Here is a 12,290-nt window from a genome sequence, read left to right as displayed (position 1 = left end):
TGCTTTGGGAGGTTACCCGCCACGCTGCCTCCGTTCATTCCTTTGTAAAATAGTAGGAAACACATCCCTGGCTACCTCGAAGGAGACCCACGAGAAGCAGCAGCCCCAGCGCGCCCGGGCGGGTCCTCACCCCTCCTGTGTGCTGGGGCCGCCGGTCTCCGCGGCCTCCCTCCGGCCCTGCGCTCTCGACGGCCCGGCGCGTGGCGATCGCTGCAGCATCCCACGGGCCTCCTCCCGCAGCACGGCCAGCAGCAGCCCCCGCTGGTTCCAGGGCACGTAGGCCTTGGCGGCCAGCAGCGCCTCCTCGGGCCGCAGCCTGCAGGCGGTGACATAGTCCAGCGTGCCCAGGAATGCGCTGCCCGCCAGCACCCGCAGCAGCCCCCGGCCGCACAGCGCGCGCACACAGCCCCCCGGGTGCGGCGCCCCCTGCTCCACCACCGCCTGGAAGTCCTCCAGGGCGCGCTGCGAGTCCCCGGCGTGCAGCGCGCAGAAGCCGCGCAGAGCCAGAAGGGGCGCGCGGTCCCCGGCTCGGTCCCCCGCACGGTCCCCGGCAGGGTCCTCAGGGCGCGCGGGCCGCAGCAGGCGCTCGCACATTGCTCGGGCGCGCGCCGCGTCCCCCGCCAGCAGCAGGCACTCGGCGAGGCGGGCTCCCAGCGCGGGTCGCGCCCCGGTAGGTGCCAGACGAAGCAGGACGCGGAGCGCGCGGGTTACCGGGGCCAGCAGCTCGCGGCCCGCGTTCTCGCGGAACTCAGGATGGTTCCGCACGGCTTCCTGGAAGCGGGCGAAGCCCACGTCCGCGACCTCCTGCGCCTGAGCCCGGACACGCTCCTGGTCCCGGGCGGAGAACACAGCCTGGAACTGCCTCCGCGCCCCAGAGGGGCTCTCGCGGAAGGCCTCCTGAAGGTCCCCAAACACGTCCTGGGCCCGGCCGTCCAGGAAGAAGGCCGAGGCCGCGCGGGTGACCAGCAGGGCGGCCCGGCGCTCACCTGCGGAGAGAAACAGAGGCGTGGGTCCTGCCTGGGGGCTGACTACCCGGGGGTGTGCCACTTGCAGGTCCCCACCAGGTCCGGGGCTTGGACCCAGGAACCTGTGAGTCCTCCTGCCCGGGGCATCTCCCTCCAGTCTCCGGGTGGCCCTGGGTATGACACCAGCTGGCAGGAGGCCCGAGGCCCATGAGTGATGGGTCAGGGAGAGAACCGTGCTGGGCAAGCGGCGAGGGGGCAGCCACCGTGCCTGCCAGCGACACTGTGTTCTCAGGGTGGGTTCAGAGTCACTCCCACCACTCAGTGCAAACCAAATTCAGTTACAACGCCTTTCCCCTGCCTGACATTTAAACAATGGGTTTTAGAATTGAGTTTCCTGCCCGGGAATCAGTGCCCCTCCACTCCCAGGGCAGAGCTGAGGCTACAACTCTATGACCTTTGTGGTGGCCATTTATTCCTGGGCACCTTTGTTTCTTGCCTTCTTTGGGCCAAGTAAGGACCCAGCGCTTCCCTCTCTGAAGCCGAGCTCTTCCCTTAGGTCTAGGACCGGAGATGCATGCCCTTCCGCTTACTGAGGATGGACCTGGGCATTTATGGAGTCTCCTGCGTCTGTTCCCTGGTCTGCACTATAGTGGGTTATAACGATCCATGCTCGCAGGGTGTGAGGATTAAACGGATCTACCTACATCCAGTGCCTGCAAGGGGCCTGGTGCATCGTGTGAGTCAGTGAGGTTAGGGGCGGTACCCTCCCCCAACACCCGCCCCCCGCCCCTGCCCCATGTTACATTTCGTGTCTGAGCAAACGGGAATGCGGCTTTCTAACTGGTAGGGAAGTGTAGCCGCCCCATCCCAAAAAGGGCCCCAGGCAGGGTGCACAGGCCACTGAGAGGCGGGGAACACTCCGCGCCAGGCGGGCTTCAGGTCGTGGCCCCACCTTATTTTTACAGGTTATGAAGGTGCTGCAGGGGAGGGACGTTCACAAGGTTCATCCCAGACCTCTGAGCTTCTGCTTCAGTGCTTTTTGCACCGACTCCTTCAGAATTTTCAAACAGCTTTTCCTTATAACCCCATTCAATAGTAACAATAGCAACAATCCGTTGCATTCGAACAGGACTCTGGAGAGGGCAAAATACCACACAGGGTGCAGAAGCAAAGCCCCTGCGGTCCCTGCCCTGCTGCCCTTGTGGTAAGCGCAGAGTCCAGTGCAGAAAGTGTCTGGCGCCCTGAGCCTAGCCAGGCAAGCAGCCACAAGGCCACTCTGTCTAGTTCTGGTGGCCAAAGTAAAAGACACTTGGAGCCTTTCCTGTCAGCTACTGACCCTTGAACACAACACTGCCCCTGAGTTTTGCAGAAGTGCATGGATCCGAGGGAGCTGCAGCCAGGGGAGAACCCTTCGGGCCTGGGGGTGATGGGGGGGCTGTTATTTACTTTCCCATGTGAAAGGGTGGTCTCTCCTCTCTTTCCGAGATTCCAGTTACATATATGAGATTTTTTGATACTGTCCGCAGGTCACCCAACCTCTGTTCATTTCTCTTCTGTTCTTCGTATGGAGTAATCTCTATTCTGTATTCGAGTTCACTGACTGTTCTGCTGTCTCTAATATTTTCATTTCAATTATTGCACTTTTCAACTCTAGATTTGCCATACACTTTTTTTTTTTTTTTTTTTTTTTAAAGACAGGATCTTGCTCCACCACCCAGGCTGGAGTGCAGTGGTGTAAACACGGCTCACTGTAACCTTGACCTCAGGCTCAGCCTCCTGTGTAGTTGGGACTACAGGCATGCACCACCGTACCCACCTAACTTTTGGATTTTTTTGTACAGTTGGAGTCTCACTTTGTCACTCAGGGTGGTCTTGAACTCCTGGGCCCAAGTGATCCTCCCTCCTCAGCCTCCCAAAGTGCTAGCACTCCTTTTTATAAGGAACCACGCCCAGCCTGGTTCCTTTATATTATTTCCATTTATCTATGAAGATTCCACATCAGTTCAGTCATTAGGCACATTTTCCTGAAGTCAGTTTTGAGGGATTTCTTTTTCTCCTGACTGTAGCTCACATTTTATTTTCCTGTCTCTTTGCGTGAATAGTAGTTTCTTCCCACACACCAGGCATGATGGACACTTTGTGGAGACTCTGAATTCAGTTATATTCCTCTGAAGAGGGCTGAGTTTTGTTTTAGTAGCAGTGAAATTGACCGGGTTTAAACTCCAAATTCTATTGCTTTTTGGCAGACACCGCTGAAGTCTTCATTTAGCTTTTGCAGCTTCCAGTGCCTGCTCTTTCAGCCCACCTAGCCTTTCCCCTGTATGTGCACTTCAGTGGACTGAAGATTTAAGTAGATTTAATACACAGATTTGGGGCTGCACCCACTCCGTGGCTCCCTCCTTTTCGGGATTCTTTATCTAACTTTCCATCCATTTTTCTCAGCCCTGAACTGTCTGTGCTACCTCAAGCCAGGAGAACTTCAGTGTCTGCTGAACAATGACTCATAGATTGAGGAGCCCTCTTGGGCGAAGAGCTGCAGGGTGCACATCTCACCTCACACAACACCATTGTTCAGGAGTCAACTGCTGGTTTCTGCCTGCACTGGGTTACTTATCCATGCCTTCAAATAGTCACTTTTAATATTTTATCCAGCTTTTATAATCATTATCTCTGGGACATGTAGGCAAGCTATTCCATAGTGACTTGAAGCCAGATCTTCCATTGTTAGATAGACAATTTTTGACTGGCTGAGGGGAATGTAAATGCTATCACATTATTGTTTTAATTTCTATTTTCCTGATGACTAGTGAGGTTCACTTATTAAATTTTTTCCCCAATCTGGTGGGTGGAAAATGGTTTCTCATTGTTTTAATTTTGCATTTGTCTCATTACTATGATGCTGAATATTATTCACATGTTTTATTAGCCATCTGTGTTTCCTCTTTTGGGGAATGCTTTTGCCAAGACTTGTATTGAATTTTTTTTTCTTATTGATATGTAGGAGTTCTTCAAATACTCTGCATACTAATTGATTTGCTCATTGTATATTTTGCAAGCATTTTTCTCCTTTTGTGGATCGTCCTTTTATTTTCTATAGTTATGGGCAAAATAGAGGTTTTAAATTTTAGTTTAATCAGATGTATTAAAATTTTCTTTATTGATTCCCTGTTTTGTATCTTAAGAAGCCCACCTGTACATAGAAATCTCAATGACATTCTCAGATATTTTCTTTCAGAAACTGTAAAATGCAGCACTTTCCACCTGGAATTCACTTTTTTGCAAGGTGAGAGGTAGGAAATCAGTACTGTCCATTGAATAATGCTCCTTTTTTTCCCTTATAAATTTGCAACACTCCTCTGTAACCCGTTAAGTTTTAGATAGATGTGGGTCTGCTTCTGAGCTCTCTAATTCATTTTATTGGTCTTTCTATCTATCCCTGATATATAGATATATATAGAAGTCAATAAACTTCTATGTTGATTCGTATAGCTTCGTATTAACTGGTAGAGCAAATCCTCTTACTGCCACATCTTCTTTCTCCATCTTCTGCTTCTCCTTCTCCTCTTCTCCCCTGTCCCACATCCCCACTCCCCTACCTCTCCCTTCCCCTCCTCATCCTCCTTTTTCTTCTGTGGACAGTGAATATCTCTCCATTTATATAGATATTTTTTCTTTTCTGATACAGCATCTTGCTGTTGCCCAGGCTGGCATGCAGTGATGTGATTATAGCTCACTGCAACCTTCATCTCCCAAGCTTAAGAGATCCTCCCACATCAGTCTCCTAAGTAGCTGGGATCACAGGTATGCACCACGTGTCCAGATAATTTTTTTGTATTTTTAAAAGTTTTTAGAGACCAGGTCCCACTATGTTGCCCAGGCTGGTCTCAGACTTCTGAGCTCAAGGGATCCTCCAGTTTCAGCCTCCAAAAGTGCTGGGATTACAGACATGAGTCACTGAGGCATGGCTATAGGTATTCTTTATTATCTTTTAATAAAGTTTTATACTTTTTCCATAAAGTCATATGACTCTTAGAACTTAATCATTTTATGTCCCTGTGGTAAATGGTATATTTTAAAATCACAGAGCATCTATTTGTTGCTGGTGTTTATAAATATAAATAATGTTTTGCATATTTTGTTAAATTTTGCTACTATGTCTAATACCTTTTTGTTGCTTCTTTTGGAATTTCTATATACATAGCTAATCATATTGCCTGCAATAATGATAACTTTGTGACTTCCTTTCTGGTCTTACATGTTCTGTCTTGTTTTCTTACCTTATTGCATTGGCTAGGATCTCTAGCACAATGATGAGTAACTGGGAGAGTGCACAGCCTCTTTGTAATTGATTTTAAATGGAAGGCTTCTCAATTGTCACCATTGAGTATGATATTTATGGTAGGTTTTGAGTAGATATTATCTTTTTTCAATTAAGTAAGTTTTCTTCTGTTTCTTGATTGTTAAAATTCTGGGAATGTTAAATATTATAAAAGACTTTTTCTGAATCTACTGCAATGATAATATGTTCTTCTTTATTCCATTAATTAATGTAGAATTAATGTAGTACATTATATAATTCTGGAAACATAAAATTTTAAGTTCTATATTATAATGTTTGACCAAATTTTGCCTAAAACATGCATCAAAACTGATGTTTTGACCTAGTCAGCAGTTATTTCAGCTAACTCTTGCTGCATAACCATCCATTGTAAAACTTAGTGGCTTATAACAACAACCAAGCCTGGGCAACATAGTGAGACCCCATCTATACAAAAAATAAAAAAAAAAAATTAGCCAGTTGTGGTGGTATGTACCTATAGTCCCAGCTACTTGGGAGGCTGAGGCAGGAGGATCACTTGAGCCTGGGAGATTGAGTGCAGTGAGCCATGATCGCACCACTGCACTCCAGCCTGCGAGACAGAGCAAGACCCTGTCTCAAAAAGGAAAATCCAACCATTTATATTTGCCCATAATTATTCCTCAGTTTGGGCTGGGCTAAGATGGACAGTTCTTCGGTTGGTCTTACCAGGAGTTGCTCAGGTGGCTGCAGCCATCCAGTGGCTTTACTGGACAAGAGAATCTAAGGTGGCCTCACTCATGTGTCCAGGCCTTTGGTGATGGATGTCAGCTGAGCCTGTGAGTCTGTGTGTTCTCTCACTGATCATGATTCCAGCTTCCTTACCCTGGGAGCATTACAAGGTGGAAGCTGTGGGACCTCTGAGGCTTGTGCTCCAGAAGCACAAGCCATCACTTCTACCATATTCTATCGGTCCCAGCAAGGCACAAGGCCATGCCAGATTCTGTATGGGGAACAGACTCCGTCTCTTGCTGGGAGGAACGCAGGAATCATGGCTATGCTTTGTCACCTTTCCCAGCAGCTCTTAATGAAGAACCTTGAACAAGTCGGAAGTGGTCGTCCCGGTCCTTTTGGAAGACAAGCACGTAGGAAATCATGGTACCTGGATGCTTACTTAGCAGCTACCTTGAGTGGAAGTGGTATTTATTCTGTATCTCATCCTCATACATTGTGTGCCCCTGTGTATCTACTTACTAAAGAGGGAAAAGAAAGTTCCCAGATGGGCCGGGCGCGGTGGCTCAAGCCTGTAATCCCAGCACTTTGGGAGGCCGAGACGGGCGGATCACGAGTTCAGGAGATCGAGACCATCCTGGCTAACACGGTGAAACCCCGTCTCTACTAAAATACAAAAAAAATTAGCCGGGCGAGGTGGCGGGCGCCTGTACTCCCAGCTACTCGGGAGGCTGAGGCAGGAGAATGGCATGAACCCGGGAGGCGGGGCTTGCAGTGAGCTGAGATCCGGCCACTGCACTCCAGCCTGGGCAACAGAGCTAGACTCCGTCTCAAAAAAAAAAAAAAAAAAAAAAAAAAAAAAAAAAAGAAAGTTCCCAGATGATAGAAGGCTTTTGCTACGGTTTGAATGTCCCCTCCAAAACTCATGCTGAAACTTAACTGCCATTGTAATGGTATTGACAGGTCAGACCTTTGAAGATGATTAGGCCAGGAGGGCTCTGTCCTTCTGGGTGGGATTAATGCACGTTCAGCGCCTTTCACCTCTTTGTTCTTCTGTCTTCTGCTAAGTGAGGATGCAGCATTCAAGGCACCATCTTGGAATCTGAATCCCCAAGCCTGTTGGGACTTGGTCTTGGACTTCCAGCCTCCAGAACTGGAGCTCATTCACTTCTACTCATTATGGATCACCCAGCCCGTGGCATTCTGTCACAGAGGTACAAATGGGACTGATTTGTGCAACGTTTCCAAGGACTTTGGAAAGTAACCTACAGATGGAAGGCCATTTGTTGCAGGAAACCACATTTGTAAAAAGTCTGTTATAGGAAAATTCATTTCTTCTCTTCTCATCGTAAACCATGCTTGTGCTGGTGGTGGCAATATGGGGAGTCCCTTGACCTAAGTGACTTGGGTCTAATGGATGCACAGTTCTTAGTGCAGGTGTTCCCCGTACATTCCAGAGCCACAGCAGACACAGACGAGCTTCTGGTGGCCTTCCTGGAGGAGCTGGGTCTTCCCTCACGTTCCCCAAGGCTGAAACCCTTGGGGGGTTCTGGATTTCTGCAGGGAACTTTAGTGTGACCCCCACCCCCACCCTCAATTCGTGCCCTTGCATGATCTTTAAAGTGGAAGACCCCTCCCTCCTGGGGCCCCCTTGCTGTGGGCACGGCCCCCACCCACCAGCCCCTGAGTGCCTATGCTCTGGGCACCCGGGGTCCCCTCCTTCCTCAGAAGCTCAGGATTTGGTGTGACTTTGTTGATCATTTTCTGGTAATGCTCAACATTACCAGAAATATAACATTACTAGAAATGTGGGGGCTGGATCTTGGCGTATCCGTGCTAGCATATTTCCAGAAACAAATTTTCCCTCTCACTTTGCAGCTCTCTCTAACCGGTTCCTGCCCCACCCTCTCGTTGGGGTCACCAGGAACCTTGGCACCACGCGCCCAACGCACGCTCCTTGTCCTCTCCCTGTGGACATCGCAGCCGCTCTCAGTGCTGTCCACCTATCTTTATCTTGCAAACACCCTCCTCTTCTGGCCCTGATTTGTCACCCTGTGGGCTCCGAATTTTCTTCCTTCTTCCTGTCCTTCTGGGCTGCTCCTCCCCGGAAGCACAGTATGGAGGGCGGTTAGAAGCACCCCAAGGGCCAAGTCCCAGCCGCCTGCACTCTGTGTGCCCTTGGCAGCCCTGTGTCACGTGGGGATGGTGGTTGCTCTGCAGATTCCATGATTATGCATATCAAACCCATCAAATGGGGCCTACTCACTAGCTCTTCAGTAAATGGCAGCTAATACTGCCATCCTCACCTCCAGATGTCTGCTGGCCTGGGATAGGGGCTGGAGGGGTGGGGCACGAGGAAGGGGCAGGGAGCTGCAGTGCCCTGTGACACACTCGTGCCCAGGAGGTCCTGTCTGCTCCAGAACGTCTCATGGCCCCACTCCCTGCCTCTGTCAGGAGCCTTGACTTTCAATCCCTTATTTGTGCTGACTCTAAATCCCCCTTTCAAACTAGGCTCCTCTCACCTCAGGGCTCACCTGTCCGGCTGCCTAATGACATGAGGCTTGATGGACTTAAAGGACTGTGTGTAAAGCACTAACTATTTTAAGGGTTTGCTACGCATGTTCACTGAATCCAAACAGCAGCCTTTGGGGTGGGGACGCAGCCTCGTCTCTGAGGCGCTCGGGGGTCCGAGGGTGGTGGGTGCTGGCAGGAGGCTGGGCTGTGGCCCCGGGTGCTCCTCCAGAAGGGAGAGGCAGTGAAGGGACCAGGCAGGAGCAGTGTCTCAAACTGGGAGTGTCTAAACCTCTGATCCCTTTTCCCATCTGCGCTTCCCTCTGCGGTTCAGTTGTTCGAGACAAACTCCCAGAAAACGTTCCTGATCGTCCTCCTCTGTGCCTGTCTCTCCACCGTTAAATCCATCCAGTCTCGTCACTTCCAACTCGCAGACACATGGTTCCTCTGCAACTCTTTCTCCCTGATCTGAATCCCATCATCTCCCTCCTGAACCATTGTCTCAGTCTCCCAGCCTCTCAGCCACCCAGCCTCCGAGCCTCCCAGCCTCCCAGCCTCCCAGCCTCCGAGCCTCCCAGCCTCTCAGCCTCCCAGCCTCCCAGCCTCCCAGCCTCTCAGCCTCCCAGCCTCTCAGCCTCCAAGCTTCCCAGCCTCCAAGCTTCCCAGCCTCCAAGCTTCCCAGCCTCCCAGCAGGTCCTGTCCTTACCCTGGCTCCTCTGGCACATTCTGCACACAGCAGCCAGAGGAAAGTTTGAAAATGCAGATCAGAGGCTGGGTGCAGTGGCTCACACCTGTAATCCCAGCACTTGGGGAGCTGAGGCAGGTGGACCACCTGAGGTTAGGAGTTTGAGACCAGCCTGGCCAACCTGGTGAAACCCAGTCTCTACTAAAGATACAAAAATTAGCCAGGCATTGGTGGTGGGTGCTTATAATCCCAGCTACTCAGGAGGCTGAAGCAGGAGAATCTCTTGAACCCAAGAGGTGGAGATTGCAGTGAGCTGAGATCTCCCCACTGCACTCCAGCCTGGGCAATAAGAATGAAACTCCTTCTCACAAAAAAAAAAATGCAGCTCACAGCCCCTCACTCCATAGCTCAGCCTCACAGACTGAGGGTAACATCCACGGGCCTTGGGAGGCCAGCAGGATCTAGCCCCACAGCTGCCGTCTGCAGTCCCCATCCCTTTTCCCCTTCCCTCCGACAGTCGCCCTGGCCCCCTCAGTGGCAGGGGCAGCCCAAGCTCTTGCTCCCCTGAGGACTTGGCACTTTGCTTCTGCTGCCTGGAACCCTCAGTCTCAGCCTAAATGACCTCTCTCCTGAGAAGCTTTCCCTGATCACCGGCTGGAGCAGGACCTTGCATGTCCCATTTCTTAAAGCGTGCAGTTTGCTTTTGTCTTTGGGGGCTCCAAAGGGGCAGGGCCTGACTTTCTTGTCACTGAGGGGCCCCAGCTCCATCACAGCTTCACCCCATCACGGCAGGACATAACTATGTGGGGAGGGGGTGGCGGGGGCAGCTTTCACCCTGGCTCTGCAGGGGCCATGCCGTCCTCCTACCTTGGGGTCCGCTGCCGGTGGGACGGGCTTCGAGGGCCCGGCTGCATGCTGCCAGGCAGTCCTCATACCTGCCGCTGTGGAGCAGAGCTTCAGGTGACAGGGTGTCACTCCGGGTGCCCTTGGGGTCTAGAGCCGCCAGGAGTCGCTGGCCACCGGTGTCCCACTGGCCGGCACTGTGCCCAACCTCCAGGTGCCCCGAGAGGTAGTCCTGAAGAGCACTGAGCAGCAGGGGGAGGTAGGGCTGCTGGTGGGTGCGAATGAAAGCTACTGTCCGGTCGGCGCTGGAGGCAAAGGCCTGGAGATAGGCGGCCACACCATCCGCTGCCTGCGCCCCGGACAGGACCCAGGCCAGGGCACGGGTCAGCTGCAGCTCCAGGATTTGCTGTGTGTGAGAGTCCAGCAGGGCGCTGCAGCGCTGTGCCACTTCCTCGTGGCACCCGCGGGCCAGCAGACGTGCCAGCAGGTGCAGGACAGCAGAGGGGTGGTCCGGGCAGAGGGCGCCGAGGAAGGCAGAGGCCAGTGACCCTGTCAGGGAGACCACTGCCATGCCGTCCCAGTGGATGGCGGGGATCTGGCTGTCCCCGCGGCACCAGGACTCCAGGGTGGCCACCACTGCCGCCCCCCGAGCCTGGGTCAGGGCAGTCCGCACGCTCTGCAGAGCTGAGGGGGCGTGGCAGCTGAATGCAGCCAGGTAGAAGGCGGTGGCCAGGGGCGGCTCCCCCAGTGCCAGGTGCTGCTCCCCCTCCCGGCAGAGGCAGGCCACAAGCTCCTGGGCTGACATCATGGCCGGGATCCCGACGGGCCCATGTCCAGTCCTCAGAGTACCTGGGGGTGGGGGAGTGTGGTGAGTGCACAGAGGGCGGCCAGTTCACCTGCCCTGTGGCCACCCGTGCCCAGCCTCGAGCCACCTCCACCCCTTCCCAATGACCCCAGGGTCAGTGAACCTCACTGGGTGAAAACTGGGGAGATCCTGGACTGGTGGGGTGAGGCCTACCAGGTGTCCCAGGCTGACTTCCAGCCCACTGTTCACCTCTGGGGCCTGAGCTTCCTCCCCTGCAGAATGGGACAGTGGCCCCACCCAGCTCCGTTCCCTCTAACAACACCTGACCCCTGAGTGCCCACGTCGGAAGGGTTACGGTGGCCTGAGGGGTCAGGGCCCAGCGATAGGACGCCCAGACCCACCCTCTGCCCCTCCCAACCCTGAGCCCCTCAGGAAGGCACACTCCCCCCATCAGACCAGGCAGCTCTCTCAGTGTGACCCAGGACCACACCCCTGCCCACCTTCTCACACCTGGGCCATTCGAGGTGAGGGCCGAGTGCACCTGCCAGGCCCTTGGGTCAGGGGAGCCACCCTAGCCCATGGGTGGGGGGTTCAGTTCTGAGGTTGAAGTTCCAAGGACAGCCCCTGGTACTCCCCTCTTCCCGTTCCCCAAGCTACTTGACCTGATGAACTAGCTCCGCACAGCCCTTTCTTCCCTCATCAAGCAGGCAGCCCACAGCATCCCTCTTAGACACACACAGACACTCACACTCGCCTGCAGCTTGGAGGCTGAACCGGCTGTGCCCGGGGGACCCAGATTCCCTCGTGGGTGGTGGGGGACGGAGGGATGTGGCTGGCTGGAGGGCCCAGGCCTGGGAGGGGTTCCTGCGACCGCCCCGTGTGGGTTGGGGAAGGCACAGCCCACGGTTTCCCGGGAGAGCGTCAACACCCTCGGGTCTCCTGGCTGTCCTGCAGCGCCCCACTGTGGCCAGAGGCAACCAGGCTGAGGTCCCACCCGCCCTGCCCCAGCCAGGCTCCAATGGGCTGTCTCAGAGCAGAGAACCCTGAGGTCATGGGGGTGTTGGGGGAGAGGGGGCCTGTGGGATGGAGAACCCACACCCAGGACCAGCCTCTGCCCTGCCTGCCCTGCCAGGGTGTCCCCGGCCTCCTCTCCCCACAGATGAGGAGGGCACTTCCTGGAGGCAGGTGGGGCCGCCTGCCCACCCAGTGCACTCAGGCTCTGGGTTTGTCCCCCAGAGCTCTGCCTGGGCTGCTGCGCATGCCCCTTACCACCCAACCTGACTTCTTTTCTTGCAGGTCCCTGTCACCCGGTCCTGGGGCCCCTCCCCACAGGCTGTTCCCTGTGTCGGCAGCTGGGACTGGGGCCTTTCGTGCACTGCCAGCCCGTTTCCCTCGGCCTTCCTCCCTCTGGGAGGCCTAGGCAGCCCTGTCCTGCCTGCGCCAGCTGAGCCA

At 53.9% G+C, this 12,290-nt stretch overlaps 1 protein-coding gene across 1 annotated transcript in view; it reads right to left on the bottom strand.

Moving 5' to 3' along the window:
• TTC34 (tetratricopeptide repeat domain 34) overlaps positions 1 to 11,719 on the bottom strand; it is a 37,511-nt gene extending 25,792 nt beyond the window's left edge. The window contains exons 1-3 of the mRNA XM_045381940.2: positions 11,587 to 11,719; positions 10,058 to 10,882; positions 131 to 986 (exon numbers count right to left, since the gene is read on the bottom strand). Of these exons, the coding sequence (XP_045237875.2) occupies positions 131 to 986; positions 10,058 to 10,841 (1,640 nt within the window). The 5' untranslated portion in view covers positions 10,842 to 10,882; positions 11,587 to 11,719. The remainder of the gene's footprint in view (positions 1 to 130; positions 987 to 10,057; positions 10,883 to 11,586) is intronic.
• Between the last annotated feature and the right edge of the window lie 571 nt (positions 11,720 to 12,290).

The sequence above is a fragment of the Macaca fascicularis genome, chromosome 1, assembly GCF_037993035.2.
Source record: "Macaca fascicularis isolate 582-1 chromosome 1, T2T-MFA8v1.1".
Classification (NCBI taxonomy): domain Eukaryota; kingdom Metazoa; phylum Chordata; class Mammalia; order Primates; family Cercopithecidae; genus Macaca; species Macaca fascicularis.
This window is presented reverse-complemented; position numbering and strand designations above follow the sequence as displayed.